Here is a 24,806-nt window from a genome sequence, read left to right as displayed (position 1 = left end):
GTCAGGACAAGTGGCAAGTCATGCTGTGGCTTGTTGATTTAGCATTGTTCAGACTTGGAAACAGGAAGCAGAATGGGATCTGAGTCCAAAAGCAGCAGGGAACATGAAGAGAACTTTTCCTTTTCTCTGGATCTTGCCCTCCCTGTGGTTCTACTGGGACCAAATGGGAACAGTCCTATAGGAAGCAGGTTCTCAGGCTCCATGGTAGTGAAGACATCTCTTTCTACTGGGAGATTTCATGTTTGGTTTAGATGGTGGTCTCTATTCTGAAGATTTATTGTCTTGATTCTGCATGAAACATTGGAAGATATATTTCTTCACAATCACCTTTATCAGACCTGTCTTCTTACAAGGGTTAATCTTCTCCTTCACTTTTTCCTACCCTAAGCCAAATCAAGGATTTTAATACCTCTATTCTCAACCAGAACTGAGAGACATTTGTATTTGCAAATTTCTGCTTTGGATAACTACATTATTATCTATTAAACTTCATTTCAAGGAAGTCTACAAGAATATGCTGTATTGATGTAGCCCTCCACATTGCATTGTAAGTGCTGAATAAGTAATTGCTGAATGAGTGATTTCCATATTATAAACAATATATGTAAATGGTAGAGGCAGGGCTTTCCTATCCATCCATTAAGTATCAACATAAGAAAAATCTTCCTCATTTGATAATTGTGTAGAGAGATGAAATAGCAGTAAAACCAAAGATCCACAAAGTTATTTCTCTTAACGCTACTCCCATCTAATATTTTCTTGCTTCTGATATTAAGGGAGCCCAGCAATTGATGTTTTAATAATTATTTCCAAAAGTGCATTAAATTGCTTTCCAAGTCACCAAAGTGAGGCTTTCATTTTTTTGTTATTATTTTTGAGTAACAATAAGTAGCTTATTCAATATCAGCTTCTGGTTTTATATAACTTATTGTTAAAATAACATATTTATTCTAGAATAATTAGAAAATACAGGGAATCAAATAGCAAAAAATCAAAATTATCTGTAATTTTATTTTCTAACACACCATTTTCTGAATTTGGGGGAGTTTTTTGCTGATTTTTTAATATCTGAAATATTGTACTAACTAGTGTGTAACCTGCAGTTTTCTAACTACGTAATACTACAATCATTTTTACATAAATATTTATACTAATTACAAAATAATATTAAATATTCCCTCTGTGGATCGATGATCAATGCAGCATCATTTAATAGACCAATCTCTAGTGGATATCTAAGCTAGTTATTTCCTGTCTCTCACTATTATAAATGCTCTTGCAGTAAACCTTGGTAGTGATTAGGATTAGGGGTGTGTGTGTGTGTGTGTGTGTGTGTGTGTGTGTGTGACATAAAACACATACAAGTGGTTTATATCAGGTAAAAGCAGTTTATCTCTCTCTCACATGGAGGAGGCTCAAAGGTAGGTGCTCCAGGATTTAATGGTACTCAGCAGTATTAGGAAGTCAGGTTCAATGTGTCTTGTTGCTCTCCTTTGCAGAGTGTCTGTTCCCAAGGTCTTATCTTGGTCAAGGGTGGTTCTGCGGGGCTAGTTATTCAGTTACTGTTCTCCCCAGGAGGAAGGAGAGTCAGGGTGTGGGAGTAGTGAGAAAAAGTTTGACCATATGCCTTGGGTAAATTTTCTTCTTGGGAAACTTCAAAAAATACAGAGAACTCCTTAAAAAGTATTATTTTTCATGCAAGTAAATCATTTGAGAGGAGGGTGGTGAGAAATCTGACCCTCATAAAATGCTATTGGCAGAAGTGTCTTCCAGAATAAAAAAGCTTTGTTTTCTTTTCTAAAGCACATTATACACATTCAAACCTACTCTTCCCTACTCTTTGCACTGAGCCAGCTACTTGAGCCAGAGTCTATGTGCGTTTATTTTAGTCTATATCACATGTTAAAATAAAAACCTGGAGTCACGTTTCTGTGCATTTCAAGGGGTCCAATACATATCCACTCAAATGAAGTTGTTTTCTTTATCCTTTTTGGATTGAGAGCGTGTACCTAACATCTTCTGAGGAGATGACATATTCTGTGGTTGGTAAATGCTACAGTTGCCCCATTCATCAGAAAATAACACTGGGCATCAGTCAACATGAAAGAATCAGCAAAAGGAAGGGGGGTCTTAAGGTGAAGCATGCAAAATTGGTATTAGTATTGGAGTGGTGTATGAGTCTACGCCTATGTATGATGTCAGCTTCAAAGACATGCAAACGCTACCAGAAATATAGGAGCTTTAGGGTTTTTAGTCATTTCTTTAGAATGGCTCAGTTATTTTTCTAAGAACTAATGATGTAGGAGCATTAGAAATGAACTGTGAATAATACAACTTTAGCAGGAATAGAATGAACATAGAATGGAGCTTCAGTGAAGGAGGAAACAGTGCCAAGTGTCAACAGAACATAAATAGTTATAGAAGAAAGTGTATGGCTTTGGAAAAAACTGACACTCTGTGGCAGGCAATCCAAATACAAGTTACAAAGTAGACTGTGTTGTTTTACTCTAGTGTGGAACTAGAGCTCTTACCATTTCATGTAAGTCCATCTCCTGAAGGATTTACAAATAATGTGTTGCAAATAATTGCTGAACTCTTGGGACTGTCTGAGATTAAGGAATGTTTTTATGTTACCCCATATTTATGCAAAACAAAGGTTTCTTGAACTCTGGGCAATTTTAAAAGAATAAAAACAAACTGGTACCGGTTTGTATATTTGGCTCATAATAGATTTTCAGTAAAATAGGATGAAGACCTAAAACCTTAAAACCAATTATATGAGATTCTGTGGATGAAATGTGGAAAGAGGGACCATGAAGGGTTTTTAATAAAATATTTGAAGAACTGAAAGGTTTCATGGGGAGCAGACACAGTTTTCTATATGAGCTCACTCAGATAGAGCAAGGACCAGTGGGTGTTAGCTCCAGTAAGATAGATTTTTTTTTCTTTTCTTTTTTTTTTTTTTGCGGTATGCGGGCCTCTCACTGTTGTGGCCTCTCCCGCTGCAGAGCACAGGCTCCGGATGCGCAGGCTCAGTGGCCATGACTCACGGGCCCAGCCGCTCCATGGCATGTGGGATCTTCCTGGACCGGGGCACAAACCCGTGTCCCCTGCATCGGCAGGTGGACTCTCAACCACTGTGCCACCAGGGAAGCCCAATTTTTTTTTCTTTTAATTCAGTATAGTGACTTTTCTAACATTCAGAGCAATTCAAATTTAGATTAGGCTAGTTGAAGAGAAAAGTTATTAAAGATCCACCATAGAACAGTAGGAAATAGTTTTAAAAAAACTATCACCACTTATAATAGCAACAGAAAACATCAGACACATAAAAATAAATTTAACAAAAGATATGCAAGACCTCTACATGAAAATGACAAAACATTGAAGAGGGGTATTTTAAGATCCAAAGAAATGGAGAGAGATACCTTGTTCTTGGATTGAAAGCCTTGATATTGTGAAGATGTTATCTCTCACCAAATTGACGTATATTCAGTGGTTATCCCAATGTAAATCCTAGCATTTTTTTTTAACAAGCAGATCCTAAAGTTGGAAATGCAAAGGGGTAAGGATAGTCAAGGAGTCTTGAAGAAGACCTAGATCACAGATATCAGTACACTCATAAAATGAGAGTAATTAAAGTCTGTGGGTCCATGTGAAGAGACCAGTGAAACAGAAGAGAATATTTGAAAACACACTGAGATTTATTTTTAAGCTGGCACTGCAGTACAGCAGGGAAAGGATGGTTGATCTTTTTCATTAAATCATGGTTGGGCAATTAGAAATCCATGTGGGAAAAAAACATGAATATTGATCTTTACCTCATACCATACACAAAAATAAATTTCAGATGGATTGTGATCTCAAAGTGAAAGGTAAAACATAAAGTGTTCAGAGGAAAACAGAGGAGGCTATCTTCAGGACCTTGGGGTAAGCAAAGATTCTCAAAGATTTCTTCAAAAGTACTATCCCTAAAAGAAAAAAATAATAAATTTTACTACAGTTAAGAACTTCTGTTTATCAAAAGACCTTTTTAAGAGAGTAAAAAGAAGACACAGAGTGGGAGGAGATATAAGTAATACATATTTTCAAGAAAGGATTCTTACCCAGAGTATAGATAGATAGATAGATAGATAGATAGATAGATAGATAGATAGATAACTTCTACAAATCAGTAAGAAAAAGTCAAGATGACCTGATGAAAAAATGGGCATAAAATAGATAAGTACTTCACAAAAGAGTTTCTCCATATGACTGATGAACATAGAAAAAGATTGTCAACTTTGTCATCAGACAAATGCAGTTGTAACCACAATATGATGCCATGACACCTGCACCAAAAGGGTTACAGTGAGCAAGGTAGACAGTACCACATGCTGATAAGAATGTGTATGGAGCATTTGGAACACTCTTATACTGTTAGTAGGTGTGTATCACACAGCTGTTTTGGAAAACTGGTGGAATTTGCTGAGGCTTAATGTACACAAATATTATAACCACAAAGTCCCACTCTTCAGTATGTATGCAACAGAAAGGCATGCATGTATTCGAGAAAAGATATGTACAAGAGCATTCATAGCAACACTGTCGGTCTTAGCCAAAACTTAAAAACAACTCAAATGTCCATCAGCTCCAAATTAATTGTGAAATATTTATAACAATGAAAAACCACACAGCAAAGAGCAGGTGAGCTACAACTACATACAGCAATGTGGATGAATCACACAGACCCTGTTGAGAGAAAGAGGTCAGATACCAAGTTTCCATCAAACTTACAGTTCAGAACCAGGGCAAAAGAAACGATGGTGTTTGAACTCAGGGAAGTGGTTTCCTTGCTGGGTGGGGTGTGATTGGAGGGGGTTCTAGGTGTGCTGCCACCTTCAGTTCCTAGCTGAGCTGGTGGGCAGAGTGGAGAGTAAGTGTGGGGAGGTGCCTTCTTCTGATGGGCTTTGAGTAAGTAGTTTTCAGAAAAGATTTCCATTCTAAAGGATCCGACCTTACGGAGATAATGATGGACAAACTCTAAGTCAGGAGTCCCAAGGACAAAAAAAACATTTGCTAGAAAACAGCCGTTTTAGAAGAGCAGTAGGTAAACTAGGTTTGGAGTCAGAAGAACTGGCAGATAAGTAGAATATTCTGTAGTTTTAACTTTGATCTTCACAAATGAAGAATGACAAAAGCATTTGCCTTTATGCTATTTTATTTTTATTTCAATAATTTCATATCCCCTTTCAAAAAATAAGTTAGCTATTTAAAAAATCAATGTGATTAGTAAATAGAAATTGGAAGAACAAAACAGGGCTGAAGTAAAAGGAGAGAACAGGTATGGTAACTACAGGGTAAACACAGTGGCTGGACTTGAGCATGCAACTTGGCTCTTACTTTTAGGACATCCAAAGCCAAAAGGGAACCAAATATAATTTCGTAGGGTGAGAGTTATTTTCCTTGTCACTAAAGCTTGGGGGCAGCTTTCTTATCTGAAGCATTAAAGAGGGAACGTTGAATGATGTAATGATGCACGTCTTCAGTGATGGGTGATGTGGCAAACATGTCAGTTGAACTTTAGGTTGTTTCTTATGGTGACTTTCAGTAAAGATGAACGAGAGTGTAATTATTCAATGAGTGTAATATTGAACCAATGCTTTACCTTGCTTCCATGCTACTCATTGTTTGGGGGCAACACATGGCATTGGGGGCTTTTTTGGCTGCTTTTCAGAGAGTGAATTCCTGATTGTTTCTGTCAACCAGGTGCCCGGGAAGAACCCAGTGTACAGCAGGGACAGCGGCGGTCGGCGGTCTTTCTGTCCTTTAAGTCCCCGATTCCATGTCTGCCCTTGCGCTGGGAGCAGCAGAGCAAACTTCTCCCAACTGTAGCCGGCATCCCTGCCAGTAAAGTTTCCAAATGGAGCACAGATGAGGTATATTTTATTTTCTTGGTCTGCCAGGGGCCAGACGTAGGAGTACTGGCTTAAGGAGAGGACAACATGAATACATGTGGGATTTAGTCTTTTTTTTTTTCTGAAAGAGAAGAAATAATTCTGAGAGAAACAATGAAAGTATAGGTTAAATATTTTGAACCTGTAGCATTTAGATTCTGGCTTCTTTTTTTAAACTGGAATTTTTTTTTTTTTTTTTGCGGTCCACGGGCCTCTCACTGTTGTGGCCTCTCCTGTTGTGGAGCACAGGCTCCGGACGCGCAGGATCAGCGGCCATGGCCCACGGGCCCAGCCGCTCCGCGGCATGTGGGATCTTCCCATACCGGGGCATGAACCCATGTCCCCTGCATTGGCAGGCAGACTCTCAACCACTGTGCCACCAGGGAAGCCCTAAACTGGAATTTTGATCTTATTTTTAACAGGTGTCAGAATTCATACAGAGCTTACCTGGATGTGAAGAACATGGAAAGGTATTTAAAGATGAAGTAAGTAATCCACTAAATTGCAGTATGTTACTTAAGGGGGGAAAAAGCACTGGAAGGCAGTCAATGGTGAAATGTTCTAAATTGGCAGAGGAAGGAAGAGACGGGTTATGTTGAAACTGACAATGATATCGAGTTGTCTAACAAGCAGCATTAATCAGTTGTATAAAAATGTGTTTGTATAAAATTAGATGCAAAGGAAATTGTTTGTGCCATTTTATTGATGCCCCACAACAGTAGCACTAAGCTCATTATTTAACAAAACAAACACAAAACTTAAAAACATGCATTTATATAGTGTATAGCACAGAAAGAAACCAACGCAAGAAAGAAGCAACATTTCATCTTTAATAAAGTAAAATTAGTTCCCATTATTTTATTTTCAAACATCATTTTAACACCAAAATTAACTTCATTTTATGCTGATAATTAATATTACCATTATTGCTAAAACAATCCCTTAGATCTTATACATTTCTCAGTGATGTTTATACTAACTGATATTCATTACATTTATTACCGTCTGCTGTTGGAGGATGATTTTATTAGTTGTTTTCATCTGCCTGTCCAAAACTTCAATATAAGGGATGATTAATAATGATGCCACCTCTAGTGAGCATTAGGACAAAAAGGAATTCTACTTCTAACTACACTAGAAGCAGGAGACTCTTTTCACTAGAGACCTTTAAAAATAAGCCACTTGCCTGTCATCTCCTCCAAGCAGAACAGTCAGTTATCACCCTGGTCTCAGAAGGTACAGTGAGGACTAAGTCATCTCAGAAGGCTTTGTCCAGCATCTGCTGTCTGCAGCTATAAGATACCTTGTTTGCTCCTATGCTTAGCCTCCACTGTGCAAATAGCACACTTTCAGTTAAGAACACTGCAAGAGTGTCGGCACAGCCAAGAATTGAGCCACCGGTCACCAGTGTCATTATACTATTAGATACCATTTATGCTTTATGTGGATGCCTGTTAAAATGCACAAGGATCTGATTGTCATCAGCCTTTTCCTGATTTATGGTCTTACTTTCAGAAATGTTCTGTCTTCTTTCTAGTTGAAGGTCAAATTAAAGAATTTGCAGTTATTCAGATTTTGAGTTTCTTAAGGCCCAGGTCCTAGGTGTCTTTGTGGGTTATTCTCGGTCGATTTTCGATCCCTGAGCAGAATTAGATTCCTGCAGGGAGCCATTGCTCTTTCTTTGAAAGAGCCATGTAGTAACATTACCTTTGAAAATGATGAAACAATTTTAAAAATAAATTTCTAGCACATCTATTTTATAAATTCTACTTTCGGTTCTGTTGATATCTAGCCAATCCATATAGATTTGCTCTGTTATTTAGGTTAAGTAAGATTCAAATTCAAATGATATGTGATTTCTTTGAAGAACTTTTTTCTTCATATTATCTTTGGAGACACTCCCCAGGCACCTCATGTTCTCAAAGGCAGAGCCTTCTTTTGAAGAATGAGGCAATGAATGGTCTCTGTCCACATGTATCATTCATATGCTCATTCCGCTATTCATTCACCCTGTGAAATCTTGTTAAATTCCTACCATGTGTATGATACTCCATGTAATGCTCTAGTAAGAGGGTTAATTCAGAGATAATAGGACATGATCCTTGCTCTCACATGTCTCACCGGGTCAGCAGGTGTGGGTTTTGAGTCCTAGATGAAACCGAGAAAACAAATCTAGCTGAAGTCTTGTAAGTCATCTCTAAAAGGCAAAGTGCAGGTGTGGGCTATTATTTGAAACCATCCTGGATGACTCCTTCTCTTACACACTCCGCATTTAATCTGTTGAAAGCCCTATTGGATGTATTTTAAAAGCATTTAAGGGTTCCAGCTCCCTCTCCCCCCTCCACCGCTACGTGTGGTCAGAGCCACCATCCTCTCCCACCTGGATTAAAGCAATAACCTCCTAGCCAGGCTCCCCACTTCTATTTCTGCTCCTCTATAATCTTTTTTTAAAATAGTATTTTATTTATTTGTTTGTTTTATTTTTGGCTGTGTTGGGTCTTCATTGCTGCGTGCGGGCTTTCTCTGGTTGCGGCGAGTGGGGGCAACTCTTCATTGCGGTGCGCGGGCTTCTCATTGCAGTGGCTCCTCTTGTTGTGGAGCATGGGCTCTAGGCATGTGGGCTTCAGTAGTTGTGACTCACAGGCTCTAGAGCGCAGACTCAGTAGTTGTGGCTCTTGGGCTCTAGAGCACAGGCTCAGTAGTTGTGGCACATGGTCTCAGTAGTTGTGGCTCACGGGCTCTGGAGTGCAGGCTCCGTAGTTGTGGCGCACGGGCTTAGTTGCTCTGCAGCATGTGAGATCTTCCCAGACCAGGACTCGAACCCGTGTCCCCTGCATTAGCACTGCACCACCAGGGAAGTCTCTGCTCCTCTATAATTTATTTCCAGCATAGCTGGGCTGATTCTGCTACAAGATAAAGTCAAATCACGTCACTCCTCTGTTCAGGTCTTTCCGGTAGATAAATCAGAGTAAAAGCCAAGAGCCTCACAAGGGTGACAATCTGACACTCCATCACCTCTCTCACCGCCTGACCTCTTTGTCCACTCTGTCCCCTGCTTACACTGTTCCACACACAGACCTCCTTGCCATTCCTCAAATTATCCAGGTACACTCTGGCTCTCCCCTCTGCCTGGGATGCTCTTCCTCTAGGTGTTCACATAGCTTACTCCACTTCTCAATATCCTATCCTGACGATCCTCCTTCAATCTGCCACCTGCCACCACACATCCATCCTGGCTCTACTGTCCACTTATCTCCCCGACTCGCAGTGTTTTCATACCACTAATCACCTTTTAGAATTAGTTACTAATGAATTTGCTTATTATGGTTTTTCTTATAGTCTGTCTCCTACTACTGAAATGTAAACTCTACCAGGAGTATTTATTTGTTTGCTTAGTTTTGTTTTTATCTGTTTTAGTCTGAGCTATAGGCCCAGGCCCAAGAATAATATCTAGACTCTAATGGGTATTTAATAAGTTTCTGTTGAATGAATAGACTCATACCTTTACACTCTGAGAAAGACATTCAAAGAGCATTTGGCTGTGGTCTGCAGAGTTACAACATTGGAAAAGAACCATGAGTGCACAGTGGAAAGAGCAATGAAATGGAAGGCAAGAACCCCAAGTTCCAAATCCTCCTCCAGAGTTTTGGGCCTTTAGCAAGATAGTAATGTCTGGAGCTAGACCAGTTTATACACATTACAAAAGCATAAACCAAAAAACCAAAAGCATAAACCCAGCAATCCACTGCAGTAATTACTGTTTTCAGAAAGTACTTTCTTAAATTATTTACTTCTTTCCAGTTGAGGCTTATCCTTATGGCTACACATCAGAGCAGCCTGTATGTAATATACTAAAGTTTGGCTCTAGCCTCAAGATGATTTTTTTCTTCCCAGGGTAGCTTTAAAAATAATAATCTACGAAAACTTATCCTTCTCATCCCATTCCTAGCTTTCAGACTCCAGCCTCGTTCTCTGAATGATTCTTTTCATCAGTCATCTGTCACTTTAAATTCTTACTTAGTCCCAGAAGAAGACTCAGTAGGGCCCCAGGTTATAATAAACCATTCACTCTTTGTAGTGAGCTCCCTGGAAACCCGGTATGTTGACATTTTAGTTAATGTCTTGGACGACTTCTATCAGACCCTTCATTCTACCAAGGTCTGTCTGGGTTGAGTGAAGTGTTAGTAGATCTGCCTCTCTGCTTGGACTTGTTTATCAGAGACCTGTCACAGCACAAGCAAATGAGACCAAACAAATGTTTCCAAAAAACAACAGAACATTTCTCATAGCTGCCACTTAACTTGTCTTACATATAGAAATTAACATTGCAGTATCTTTACTTCTAGTTTATGACAGCAGGGTGTTTCCTTGCTGAAAATTAGCAAACTTTTTCCACATAATTGTTACTTAAAGTTGTATAAGATGACTCTTATTCTTACTGATTAAGCATATAAGCAATTTAGATTTACAGGTTTTTATTTTTAGAGGAAAGAGGAAAATTTCAAGAAACGGCAACTTAATTACATTAGGCTTTATTTAGTGAACTGCTGACAGAATTTAGAGTAGTATTCGTTTGCTAGGGCTGCTGTAACAAAATACCATAAACCAGTAGGTTGAACAGCAGAAATTTAATGTCTCCCAATTCTGGAGGCTAGAAATCTGAACACAAGAAATGATGGCGCTGGCAAGTAGCTTCCTTCAAGGTCTGTGAGGAAAGGAGCTGCTCCAGGCCTCTCTTCTTGGCTTGCAGATGGTGTTCTCTTGTTGTCTTCTCTCTATGTGTGTCTGTGTCACAATTTCCCCTTTTTATAAGAACACCAGTCATCTTGGATTAGGGACCCAGCCTACTCTAGTATGACCTCATCTTAACTAATTACACCTGCAGTGACCCTGTTTTCAAATAAGGTCACATTCTAAGGTTATTGGAGGTTAGTACTCCAACATAGGAATTTGGGAGGAACACAGTTCAGCCCATAATAGTACACTGCTGTCAAGGTTTCTAATGTCCTCTGAGGCAGAGAGCAAAAGTGTATTTTACTTTTTGTACAAAATGAGAAGACTGAAAGAGAAGTGAATTATTTTTTTTAAGATGGTGGACTGCCCAAGAGCTGAAAAGTATACAAGAAGAAGACTACTCCTTTCCTCTACCCACTGAACCAGACATCATCTTCACAGAGTTGTATCTTTGAACCTCATAGTATCCTATTCTGTAGAAATGTAGATTTTTAGTCTTAGAAGGGACCCAGAGAGAGGAAGGATGCTTCTTACCATTACCCAAGTAGTAGAAGAACCGGCCTAGAGTGTACACCTCTTCCCACCAGGCTTACATTCCTTCAGCTATACTGGTGGTTGCCATTCCTGGTTGTTAGTAATTCTTTTTCTTCTGTATTTGAAAAATAACTGTGGCTACTCTAAAAATGAATGTTATCACTGATATTCTTTTCTTCATGGTGGAAGGCATGTAGCTGATGTGTTTGCCTGAATTCCTTTGTTTATCCGCAAGTATTTATGTACTTATTCTCATCTCTCATTTTAAAACCTGCCCTGATAAGAACTGGATTTGAGGCACCCTGGATTTTCCCAAATTATTCTGGACTCAGCGCCTATGTCAGAATAATCACAGAAAGATAGGAGCACCTTCCACTTTCCTATGAGCTGATTCTTCAGATGAATGAATTTGACTTTGTTCCCAGTCCACATTTGGGGGTGTTGTTGTAGATAAGAAAGGTCCACTTATGAGGAACTGTTGTTGGTACACATGAACTGCCCATCTGTGCCGTTTTAGTGTTACTGTGTAGAAGAGAGCTGATAATTGAACCTTGAATTATGTCCCATAACCCTACATCCGATTAACTCACAATCTTTTGTGTTTTTCCTCCCATTTTAGCAAATTGATGGAGAAGCATTTCTGCTTATGACCCAAACAGACATTGTGAAAATTATGAGCATTAAGTTGGGCCCTGCTCTCAAAATTTTCAATTCTATCCTGATGTTCAAAGCTGCAGAGAAGAACTCTCACAATGAACTTTGAAGATGGTGAATTTTGAACACCATCAGCTTTCTGCTTTAAAGCTCATGTTTTACTCAAAGCACAAAGACAGTTGTAACTCCTAAGTGAGAAGTCTCCAAAACTCTAAAGAGCAATGCTGTCAGATTATTTATATTCCTTAAGAGACAATATATATGAATTCTTACGAAAGTGCTTGAGCTTTTAACCCGATACTGTCTAACAACAGTACAACAGTCGTCTTTCGGTTCTGTTCACTGAGCTAAATTTATCTTTGTAAATCTTTTTGAGGCTGGGGGGTGGGAGGGAAGGGGGACTTCATTAATTATTTATGGAAAAAGTGGGGGTGGGGGTGGGGAGGGCAGAGTAAGAACTTTTGGCATTTTGTAAACATTGTTGAATTCTCTTTCATGTACACTGTTTCTTTTTCAATACTTTCAGGAACCTTTTTATATAATCAAACTTCAACTTAAACCAAATTTGTGAAAACCTGGCTAACTTTAGCCAGTGGGACTGTTATCTGTATTGTTAATTCTGTGCCATATTTTGAATTGCAACATTATGCTAAATATAACTTTGCAAGTCATGATATTGCCTAACTGCTTGTCATAATTTGTTGGGGCTGAATAGTTATAAAAATTACCTTTCTTTAAATCAGTGTTTTTACTTTTGCACGCAATTAAGAAATGTTAAACAAATTACTTTTCACCAGCATCTTGACTTAATTACCAAAAACGTGTATATAAATAATGGAATTGAAAAATAAAATATATAAACATAAGTAAATTAGGTGATGTATTTGAATGACATCAGTCTCATACATCTTGGTGCCCTGTGTGTTTGCAGGACTCCAGTGATATCAAAGGAATATGCATTTATATTGGGGGGCTGTTTGTATGATCTTAAACTATTTATGAGATTATCTTGAGCTTCTAATTGTCATTGAAATAACTGTGGTGCTCTTCAGAGATGAAGGGCTCATTCTATTGATATAAACACTAACCTAGGAAGAGCTCTGTCTCAGACCTTGCAGTGTCCTCCAAACCCAAAGGTTTTCTTTAGGATTGGCTGAAGAGAGAGTGTATAGATTTTACCCAAGAGGCAAGATTTGAGGGAGCAATCCCGGTCAACACAAAGATTCTAAATGCTCACAGATGAGGGAGGCGACCTTCCCAGAGCAGTTATTCAAGGAGCTCTGTTTTGGAGAGACTCTTTTCTCCTCAATATAGAAGCATACAGATGCACTTTAAATGAAAGCCCTTGATGACCTATAAACTGATAGCTGGTAGTGTTTCTTTTGCAAGAATGCATTTCCAACGCAAAAGGTAAATTATTTTATCAGCCTATGTATGTAACTTTTAATTCCAGGATTGGATATTTATTTAAGAACTATTTTAAAAGTAGAAAGTAAATTTGTAGCATGTTGTCTGAATTCTGGGGAAAGGTCCACCTCTTTCCTTAGTTGCTTTCATTTTTTCTCATGTAGGATTCCCTTGATATTCCCCCCTGCATTGGAAGTCTATGAGTGGTCCTTTGCTTTTGTCATAATTCAAGGTAAAACAGGGCCCATGACCCCCCCCTTTACTTCTTTGCATAAATCTGCTTTAATAAAAGTTTTTTGTTGTTCTTTTCTCCTTTTTTGTTCAGAATTTGTACATTCGAATTGCACTTGTTATACCTGACATGAATGAAATAAAATCTTAATTGCAGATACTTTTTTATATATGTATGATTCTTAAGAAACCTTGTCAGATAGGAGGGGCGTATGAGAGCAGGAACAATATCAAACATATGGGCATTAGATACCTGTGTAATGAATGAATCTGTAAGATTTGGAACTGTTTGTCAAACTATGTCCCAGATGATGTGAAGAGTGACAAAAAGGAAAAAAAATCAAAAATTTTATGGTTACGTCAAGTAGGATTCACACACATTGAGGACTTTTCCTTTCCAGTTTAAAGCACGTATTATAACAGAGGAGCCTTTTAAATCTTACTGAAAACATCTACTCATTCTAAGAAGCATGTTGTTGTATGTTAGAGGCAAGGCATTAAGCATCCCTATTAGGGTGGAAGAGTCTACCACAAGAAGAGGAAACCTTTCACCATTCCATCCCTGGGATATAGTCTAAGTATAGTCTAAGTTTTAACAGAGGAAATAGGGAGCCGTGATGACAGGGAGGTCCCTGAAATGAGAGAACCAGGCTTGGAGTAAGACAAAAGGGAGGGAAGGGAATGAGGAACTTGACAGAACCTTCCCATCTCTAAAGGCATTTTTAAAAATTACAAACACTCTACAAGCCAAAGGAGTCCGTCCTGTCTACCGGTTGAAATATTACCCCAGGTTGCTATTTTGCAACTTCTAGATTCAGTGGACTCAGCTTCCAAAGAAAATAGGATTAGGTTGGTCAAGAAATATTGAATATTTGCCAAGTGGCATGGCCATGCTGTCCACTGGAGACAGATACACCACTGAAAGAGACAATAAAGCTTATGGGAGTCTGCCCTCGTGGTCAGCGCATGTCTGTCATGTTCAGAGCCAAACTTCACTGCAGTTACCTTGCAGCTCCACCCCTATCTCTTCGCCCCCAGCCCAAAGGAACAAAGAGAGGCTTTCTTTCAAGGCTAACCCTAAAAAAAAGATGATACAAATGAACTTATTTACAAAACAGAAGCAGACTCACAGACTTAGAAAACAAACTTATGGTTACCAAAGGAGAAAGGTGGGGGGAGGGGTAAATTGGGAGTTTGGGATTGACATATACACACTACCATATGTAAAATAGATAATCAACAAGGACCTACTGTATAGCACAGGGAACTCTACTCAATATTCTGTAATAACCTAAATGGGAAAAGAATTTGAAAAAGAATAGATGCATGTATATGTGTAACTGAATCACTTTGCGGTACACCTGAAACTAACACAACATTGTCAATCAACTGTACTCCAATATTAAAAAAAAAAAAAAGGCCAGCCATAGAGACCGTGGACCTCCAAGGGAAAGGACTCTTTAAGCACTTGGTAAGTTCATTTGGGAGAAGAGGAGTAAGATTTTGAAACTTAAAAAAACGGGAGGGGGAAGGGTAAGCTGGGACGAAGTGAGAGAGTGGCTTGGACATATATCCACTAACAAATGTAAAATAGATAGCTAGTGGGAAGCAGCCACATAGCACAGGGAGATCAGCTCGGTGCTTTGTGACCACCTAGAGGGGTGGGATAGGGAGGGTGAGAGGGAGACGCAAGAGGGAGGAGATATGGGGATATATGTATATGTATAGCTGATTCACTTTGTTATAAAGCAGAAACTAACACACCATTGTAAAGCAATTACACTCCAATAAAGATGGTTAAAAAAAAACACAAAAAACGAGTGGGGAGAGAATAATTGGAGGAAATAAACTTTTTTTTGTAAGGAACTAAAGGCACATTGTAGTGAAAGGGAAGAAATGGAAACTGTAGAACTGGTATTAGTTATTCAAAAATGAAATGTACCAAATTGTTATTGCCTGTCCATTCTCATGTAAGTAGGGAATAGTCATCTCAGAGGTGGGCAGCTGATCTTTCATTTTCTTTTATCTCACTGACTTAAGCATTTTAATGAACAGTTAGAAAGATATTAGTATTTTGCAGTATTTCTAGAGACGTGCTATAAAAATATTTCTTCAGTAATTCATATGAGCCCTTTTCTTATTAAACTTAAAAAAAATTTTTACTTGATGAAGTAACCCAGGAAATGTCCATTGCATTGTGGTGCAATATTAGCACACTTAAATTCTTCAGTCTCTAAACCCACCAGTTCTGTCAAAACTAAGTAATGTTGAGATTGTGATGATGACAACAAGGGGCACCTTAAAAGTAATGTGGGATGAATTACAACATGGGGCTTTGGGCTGGGTGAGGCACCAGGACTAGGGCTCCTGAGAAAGGCTGGAGAGCCAGTCTAGGAAGGGTCCTAACCTGGAAGCTAGAATCTGAGGCCCAAGTGGTGCTGGGAGTGAAAAGCAAGATCCTTATTATAGATCAAAACAAGCCCAAGGGGCAACCAGGGCAGATGAGGTCAAGGCGAAGGAAAACCAGAAACCGTGTGGGGAGACAAGAACCAGGCACATCACTGTATCTCAAGGGAGGGAAGCAGAGAAAGATGAAGACGGGTCGCAGATGATCAAAACCTGTGCCAGCGAGATTGGCCAGAAGTGAGACCTCAGGAATGAAGCAGCCCGGGTTCTCAACAGGTGTGAATGAAGGACACCAAAACACCCCCCAGGGCAGGTCGGCTGAGGGAAAGAGGAACTGGGGAGTGTGAGCATCTTCTTAAAATGCTCAAAATGTTTCCAAGTAATGTTCAGACCAGAGGCAGAACCACAGGCCACAAATGTGCAGCTCCTGGACATTAAGTCTTTCAAAAGTGGGCACGTTGACTTAAGTGCAAGGTCATACCCTAATCTGAAGGACTTAAGAAAATGTGAAGCGTAGTGTCTTTTAAAAACTAATGCAACCTTGAAAGTGTTAACTTGGACTGGAATTGCTTAGAACTCAAACATCTCTTTAAGTAGTATTTTATTACAGAATTTCAATAAAGAATTAAAGTATCAAAGTGTAAAGATAGAAGGCATTGATATTCAAATCCTAGAGACGATGGTTTTCTAATACCTACCTCTACTAAATCAAAACAATTTTTAATAGTTTCAGCCATCCCAGAGATCAATTCTGATAAAATATTTGGCATGCTATTAAGTGACTGGGTGTTGAAATCCTACTTCCTTTTCCTTTTCTTTCACAGAAGGAAAATATGGACTGTGGGTATCAAAAATCAGTGTCTCTAGGAAGTTGAGGGTTTGGGACAGTCTTCTTGGACACTCGATCCCAAATACATGGAAGGCAGCTATGAGAGTGGCCAAGGCTGTAATACAGTCATCCACCTTTGTGAGTCTCTCTTTTTCTAAGTACAAAGAAAATTCACAGACATCCATGTTGAAAGGGTTCTTAACTTCTAACACGGGTGTGGACACTTGCACCTGAAAAAAAAAGATTACAGTAGTCACCACACCATGATGTGTAAACTAGCTAAATAATACAAGATGCCTCAATCTAACCATGATATTACAATATATGAGCTTGTTGCAATTTAGCATATTTGTAAATATGACAAAACATAACTTCAAAATAGGCCACCATCCTGCTTCAAATAAATAATCATATAAAGATATGAAATCTCAAACCAGTGATCATTGAAATACTGCATACCTTCTCATTCACAATGACAAAAAGGCTGGGATCCTCCCCAAAAACATCTGGTAGGAGTAAACAGGTGGCTGTCATCTTCATATCTGTCAAAGCAAACAGGCTCACAGTCCAAGTAAAAATAAGCTCTTACCAATTGTTGTAAGTAAAGCCAGTATCAGAACATGTGAATTTTTTTTGTTACCTTCTACAGAGAACAAACTAGCCTTCTTAGTTCAGTGTTTCCCTACCATTTTTTAAACCAACATCCCCTTCTAATAAACATTCAGGATCCCCTGTTCTGCCTTCCAGATCACTGCCAGGAGAAGATAAGAGTTCTGTACTCTCTGTCCCTCAGCCAGGGTGATTCATTGTACTTTACCTTGTGGCTTGTAAATTACCTTGTGTATGAAATTAACAGGTTACTAGTTTCCTAAATATAATTTTACAATATCAAGTGTACTTTTAAAATCTACACCTCAACTCCTTCTAGTTGAGAAATTCTTTTTCTTTCCCACATGTTGTTTCACTGAATTCTACAAAGCATAGCTTTCCTAATTATCCTGAATTACACAGATAACTGAGACCAGATCACCCTATCCCTTAGGTTTACTAACGTTTCAACATGTCTTCATCTGTATGCTGTTTCATTTTTTCTTGCAATGCAATATTGATTGGATTGTCCACCAAAGAAAAAGAAGCCAGTATATTTTCTGAATAGGATTCCAAAATGTGCCTTGTTTTCTTATAAATATCTGTTCTTGTAAGAAGTTGGAATTCTCTGAACAGCTGAAAAAAGAAAAAGATCACAAGAAAAGCTAATGTATAGAATATAAGGAAGTAAATTACTCTTTAGAATTACATTAAGCTCTGAATGTTAGTTTATATACTAGATATTTGATTAGCTTTAGTGGAGAAGTATAAACACTTAGGACGGAGGAGGAGAAAAGAATGAAAGCCTGAAGTGAACTGTCAGATTTCACGAAGCAAACCTTGAAAAATCCCTGACCATGGTATCCTAAGGGGAAAAGAGCTTTAGAAACTCTGTAAGATCAGACAGAAATAAAGGGTGAAAACCAAAATGAGTCTAGGAGCTTTGACTACAAGGTGAAAGCAAAAACAGTTTACCTGTATGGAAACCCCTTTACTCAAAACCACCTTTTCTTGCCACCGCCTAAGTTCTTCCCTTTGGAGAAGTCCACCACCACTGTCCCCCTCCCAACTTTTCTGACAGTGGCATTATAAGACTGTTCATCACCCACACTAGTAGAAATTATGTAATTATCACTTTCCTTAAAACACTATAAGGAACAGTTATATACTACCCTCTGGGTCTCATCATTTCTTGAGTATTTTGGTGGATCATAAATTGCCCAAAGATTAGGTCCAAAAGTTAAGTTATTGGAAAATTGGAATTCACATTCTCATAAAGACATAGCAGCTCTGCTATCAGGCAACACAGTGGATGACTAATTTAGATTAATACCCTACAAAGAACCTCTCTCAGCAGGGAGATGTGAAGTGAAGCATGAGGAAGGTAAATATTGTCCACTTTCTTGGGTGCACAGCTTAGGAATTTTTTTAACCTTTTTTTAAAAAAATTAATTTCAAGTCGAACTTAAAGTTGCAGAAAGAGTAAACAGAGCTCGCAACTTCCCCCAAGGCTAACATTTCTGATCCATTTGAAAGTAAGCTGTAGATATGATGCCCTCTTACCCCTTAATTCTTCATTGTGTATTATTATTCCTTGTACTTAGCTAGAAGTACAAGGATGCTCGCCTATATAACTACAGCATAACCATCAAAATCAGGAAAATCTTATCCATTCAAACTTGCCAGTTGTTGCAGTCATGCTCTTTATAAATCCAGAACCTAATCCAGAAACACGTGAGATTTAGATACCATGTTTCTTTAGTCTCCTTCAATCTGAAGCAGCATCTTGGTTTTCTTAAATTCCCTGACATTTTTGAAAAGTAGAGGCCAATTACTTAGCAGAACACCCTTCATTCTAGGTTTGAATGATGTTTCTTCATGATTTATGAATTATGGCAAGAATGCAGGCACTTCTCCATCAGAGGTGGTAACTGGCGCCATTATTGAAGATACTAACTTATCACTCAGTGAAGATGGAATCTGACAGGTTAATTAATATATATGTTATTAATTAACATATAGTTGTAAGTGTTTTAAGGGGGGTTTCCCTTGAGTTGATGTAAATATATTGTTTTTCTGGTCTTTCAGCCATAAGATTTCACATCCACCACTGATTCTTGCCTGAATCAAGTATTACTATTGAATATGATAGTTGCCAAATGGTGACTTTCTAATTCCATAATTCTTTCTAAATTTATTGGCTTTCTACTCTATGGTGTAGCTTTCTCTTCTCCTACATTAATTTATTCATCTATTTGTATCACTACAGAATAATAAATTCCTTTTTACTCAAATGATCATAACTCTAATCCTTTTTTTTTTTTTTTGTGGTACTCAGGCCTCTCACTGTTGTGGCCTCTCCCATTGCGGAGCACAGGCTCCGGACGCGCAGGCTCAGCGGCCATGGCTCACGGGCCCAGCCGCTCCGCAGCATGTGGGATCTTCCCAGACCGGGGCACGAACCCAGCAGGCAGACTCTCAACCACTGCGCCACCAGGGAAGCCCTCTAATCCTTTTATTATTTATATTAATGCTCAGATTGTCCAGATTCGTCCAGTAGGAGTTGACCCCTGAATCCTCTTGACATAGCCTCTCGGTCTGTGAGCGCTTCCTTAGTTTCTGGCACTACACAATATTTCAGGCTCATCTCGTATTTTTTCTGCCTCAGCCTTGGAGTCAGCTATTTCTGCAAAAGCCCCGGGTTCCTTTTAATGGAGAATGATATTTAAAAACTAAGATTTCAGCCCTTGATGTGCTCATTGCTTCACTGGTGTTCTAGGGTTTCTTACAGAACAAAGCTAGGAAATACATATTTGTATATACATGCACACATACAGACACACATCTATCTGTTTAAATATCTATATATAAGTATTGAAAACCATGAGTTCACACTGATACCTTCAATTCCAACCCAACAACACAGGCCTTATTCCAACCTCCCTGCTTCCCATACATCCTCTCTTAACAGCAAAAACCTGGCTCCCATTATCCTGGATGTATTGATATTTACTTATTTGCCCAAATCTTCCCCAAATGTCATGTAGCCAAACCCCTAGCTACGAATGGTCAGCCACAGAATGGCCAACCCAATATTTACTTATTTGCTCAAATCTTCCCCAAACCTCATGTAGCCAAACCCCCAGTCATGAATGGTCAGTCACAAAAGAGCCCCTCTATCTACAATCCCAGGTTTTGTTCCAGTGGTTATTTTTTTTTTTTTTTACACATCTTGATTTTATTCAACATATTCAACAGTATATCTTGGGGGAGTTTTACTTTTTAGTGTACATATATCTACTTCATTCTTTTTTTTTTTTTTTTTCCTTTTTGTCATTATCTTTATTTTATTGTCTATTTCCCTCTCCATTTTTCTTTCTTTTAGTTGGCAATAAAATGCACCAAGTTTAAGCTACAGTTTGATGGGTTTTGACGAACGAATACAGCTGCATAACTATTGCCATGACCCTGATGTAGAACATTTCTTTTTTTTTTTTTAATTTTTTGCCTTATAACAAATTTAATCAGTTATACATATACATGTTTCCATATCCCCTCCCTTTTGCGTCTCCCTCCCACCCTCCCTATCCCACCCCTCCAGGCGGTCACAAAGCACCGAGCTGATCTCCCTGTGCTATGCGGCTGCTTCCCACTAGCTACCTACCTTACGTTTGGTAGTGTATATATGTCCATGCCGCTCTTTCACTTTGTCACAGCTTACCCTTCCCCCTCCCCATATCCTCAAGTCCATTCTCTAGTAGGTCTGTGTCTTTATTCCTGTCTTACCCCTATGTTCTTCATGACATTTTTTTCCTTAAATTCCATATATATGTGTCAGCATACAGTATTTGTCTTTCTCTTTCTGACTTACTTCACTCTGTATGACAGACTCTAGGTCTATCCACCTCATTACAAATAGCTCAATTTCATTTCTTTTTATGGCTGAGTAATATTCCATTGTATATATGTGCCACATCTTCTTTATCCATTCATCCGATGATGGACACTTAGGTTGTTTCCATCTCTGGGCTATTGTAAATAGGGCTGCTATGAACATTTTGGTACATGTCTCTTTTTGAATTATGGTTTTCTCAGGGTATATGCCCAGTAGTGGGATTGCTGGGTCATATGGTAGTTCTATTTGTAGTTTTTTAAGGAACCTCCATACCGTTCTCCATAGCGGCTGTACCAATTCACATTCCCACCAGCAGTGCAAGAGTGTTCCCTTTTTTCCACACCCTCTCCAGCATTTATTGTTTCTAGATTTTTTGATGATGGCCATTCTGACTGGTGTGAGATGATATCTCATTGTAGTTTTGATTTGCATTTCTCTAATGAGTAAAGATGTTGAGCATCCTTTCATGTGTTTGTTGGCAGTCTGTATATCTTCTGTGGAGAAATGTCTATTTAGGTCTTCTGCCCATTTTTGGATTGGGTTGTTTGTTTTTTTGTTATTGAGCTGCATGAGCTGCTTATAAATTTTGGAGATTAATCCTTTGTCAGTTGCTTCATTTGCAAATATTTTCTCCCATTCTGAGGGTTGTCTTTTGGTCTTGTTTATGGTTTCCTTTGCTGTGCAAAAGCTTTGAAGTTTCATTAGGTCCCATGTGTTTATTTTTGTCTTTATTTCCATTTCTCTAGGAGGTGGGTCAAAAAGGATCTTGCTGTGATTTATGTCATAGAGTGTTCTGCCTATGTTTTCCTCTAAGAGTTTGATAGTGTCTGGCCTTATATTTAGGTCTTTAATCCATTTTGAGCTTATTTTTGTGTATGGTGTTAGGGAGTGATCTAATCTCATACTTTTACATGTCCCTATCCAGTTTTCCCAGCACCACTTATTGAAGAGACTGTCCTTTCTCCACTGTACATTTCTGCCTCCTTTATCAAAGATAAGGTGACCATATGTCCGTGGGTTTAACTCTGGGCTTTCTATCCTGTTCCATTGATCTATCTTTCTGGTTTTGTGCCAGTACCATACTGTCTTGATTACTGTAGCTTTGTAGTATAGTCTGAAGTCAGGGAGCCTGATTCCTCCAGCTCCATTTTTCGTTCTCAAGATTGCTTTGGCTATTCGGGGTCTTTCGTGTTTCCATACAAATTGTGAAATTTTTTGTTCTAGTTCTGTGAAAAATGCCAGTGGTAGTTTGATAGGGATTGCATTGAATCTGTAGATTGCTTTGGGTAGTAGAGTCATTTTCACAATGTTGATTCTTCCAATCCAAGAACATGGTACATCTCTCCATCTATTTGTATCATCTTTAATTTCTTTCATCAGTGTCTTATAATTTTCTGCATACAGGTCTTTTGTCTCCTTAGGTAGGTTTATTCCTAGATATTTTATTCTTTTGGTTGCAATGGTAAATGGGAGTGTTTCCTTAATTTCACTTTCAGATTTTTCATCATTAGTATATAGGAATGCCAGAGATTTCTGTGCATTAATTTTGTATCCTGCAACTTTACCAAATTCATTGATTAGCTCTAGTAGTTTTCTGGTAGCATCTTTAGGATTCTCTATGTATAGTATCATGTCATCTGCAAACAGTGACAGCTTTACTTCTTCTTTTCCAATTTGGATTCCTTTTATTTCCTTTTCTTCTCTGATTGCTGTGGCTAAAACTTCCAAAACTAGGTTGAATAAGAGTGGTGAGAGTGGGCAACCTTGTCTTGTTCCTGATCTTAGTGGAAATGGTTTCAGTTTTTCACCATTGAGGACGATGCTGGCTGTGGGTTTGTCATATATGGCCTTTATTATGTTGAGGAAAGTTCCCTCTATGCCTACTTTCTGCAGGGTTTTTATCATAAATGGGTGTTGAATTTTGTCGAAAGCTTTCTCTGCATCTATTGAGATGATCATATGGTTTTTCTCCTTCAATTTGTTAATATGGTGTATCACGTTGATTGATTTGCGTATATTGAAGAATCCTTGCATTCCTGGAATAAACCCCACTTGATCATGGTGTATGATCCTTTTAATGTGCTGTTGGATTCTGTTTGCTAGTATTTTGTTGAGGATTTTTGCATCTATGTTCATCAGTGATATTGGCCTGTAGATTTCTTTCTTTGTGACATCCTTGTCTGGTTTTGGTATCAAGGTGATGGTGGCCTCGTAGAATGAGTTTGGGAGTGTTCCTCCCTCTGCTATATTTTGGAAGAGTTTCAGAAGGATAGGTGTTAGCTCTTCTCTAAATGCTTGATAGAATTCGCCTGTGAAGCCATCTGGTCCTGGGCTTTTGTTTGTTGGAAGATTTTTTATCACAGTTTCAATTTCAGTGCTTGTGATTGGTCTGTTCATATTTTCTATTTCTTCCTGATTCAGTCTTGGCAGGTTGTGCATTTCTAAGAGTTTGTCCATTTCTTCCAGGTTGTCCATTTTATTGGCATAGAGTTGCTTATAGTAATCTCTCATGATCTTTTGTATTTCTGCAGTGTCAGTTGTTACTTCTCCTTTTTCATTTCTAATTCTATTGATTTGAGTCTTCTCCCTTTTTTTCTTGATGAGTCTGGCTAATGGTTTATCAATTTTGTTTATCTTCTCAAAGAACCAGCTTTTAGTTTTATTGATCTTTGCTATCGTTTCCTTCATTTCTTTTTCATTTATTTCTGATCTGATTTTTATGATTTCTTTCCTTCTGCTAACTTTGGGATGTTTTTGTTCTTCTTTCTCTAATTGCTTTAGGTGCAAGGTTAGGTTGTTTAATCGAGATGTTTCCTGTTTCTTAAGGTGGGATTGTATTGCTATAAACTTCCCTCTTAGAACTGCTTTTGCTGCATCCCATAGGTTTTGGGTCGTCGTGTCTCCATTGTCATTTGTTTCTAGGTATTTTTTAATTTCCTCTTTGATTTCTTCAGTGATCACTTCGTTATTAAGTAGTGTATTGTTTAGCCTCCATGTGTTTGTATTTTTTACAGATCTTTTCCTGTAATTGATATCTAGTCTCATAGCATTGTGGTCGGAAAAGATACTTGATACAATTTCAATTTTCTTAAATTTACCAAGGCTTGATTTGTGACCCAAGATATGATCTATCCTGGAGAATGTTCCATGAGCACTTGAGAAAAATGTGTATTCTGTTGTTTTTGGATGGAATGTCCTATAAATATCAATTAAGTCCATCTTGTTTAATGTATCATTTAAAGCTTGTGTTTCCTTATTTATTTTCATTTTGGATGATCTGTCCATTGGTGAAAGTGGGGTGTTAAAGTCCCCTACTATGAGTGTGTTACTGTCGATTTCTCCTTTTATGGCTGTTAGTATTTGCCTTATGTATTGAGGTGCTCCTATGTTTTGGTGCATAAATATTTACAATTGTTATATCTTCTTCTTGGATTGATCCCTTGATCATTATGTAGTGTCCTTCTTTGTCTCTTCTAGTAGTCTTTATTTTAAAGTCTATTTTGTCTGATATGAGAATTGCTACTCCAGCTTTCTTTTGGTTTCCATTTGCATGGAATATCTTTTTCCATCCCCTTACTTTCAGTCTGTATGT

The 24,806-nt window shown here is 38.4% G+C and overlaps 2 protein-coding genes across 9 annotated transcripts in view; one reads left to right on the top strand and one right to left on the bottom strand.

Annotated features, from left to right (window-relative positions):
* L3MBTL3 (L3MBTL histone methyl-lysine binding protein 3) overlaps window positions 1-12,234 on the top strand; it is a 126,725-nt gene extending 114,491 nt beyond the window's left edge. For all 7 annotated transcript variants that reach the window (XM_082633266.1, XM_082633271.1, XM_082633270.1 and 4 more), the window contains 3 exons: window positions 5,749-5,918; window positions 6,359-6,421; window positions 11,824-12,234. In XM_082633266.1, the coding sequence (XP_082489392.1) occupies window positions 5,749-5,918; window positions 6,359-6,421; window positions 11,824-11,967 (377 nt within the window). In that variant the 3' untranslated portion in view covers window positions 11,968-12,234. The remainder of the gene's footprint in view (window positions 1-5,748; window positions 5,919-6,358; window positions 6,422-11,823) is intronic.
* Window positions 12,235-16,676: 4,442 nt separating this feature from the next.
* SAMD3 (sterile alpha motif domain containing 3) overlaps window positions 16,677-24,806 on the bottom strand; it is a gene marked incomplete at its 3' end in the record, with an annotated part of 45,944 nt that continues 37,814 nt past the window's right edge. For both annotated transcript variants that reach the window (XM_082633898.1, XM_082633899.1), the window contains exons 8-10: window positions 17,784-17,955; window positions 17,191-17,273; window positions 16,677-16,961 (exon numbers count right to left, since the gene is read on the bottom strand). In XM_082633898.1, coding sequence (XP_082490024.1) covers window positions 16,677-16,961; window positions 17,191-17,273; window positions 17,784-17,955 — 540 coding nt within the window. The remainder of the gene's footprint in view (window positions 16,962-17,190; window positions 17,274-17,783; window positions 17,956-24,806) is intronic.

Source organism: Mesoplodon mirus (assembly GCF_964341445.2).
Source record: "Mesoplodon mirus genome assembly, chromosome: 10".
Lineage (NCBI taxonomy): Eukaryota > Metazoa > Chordata > Mammalia > Artiodactyla > Ziphiidae > Mesoplodon > Mesoplodon mirus.
The sequence above is the reverse complement of the archived record's forward strand: the minus strand, read 5'-3'. Positions and strand labels throughout refer to the sequence as shown.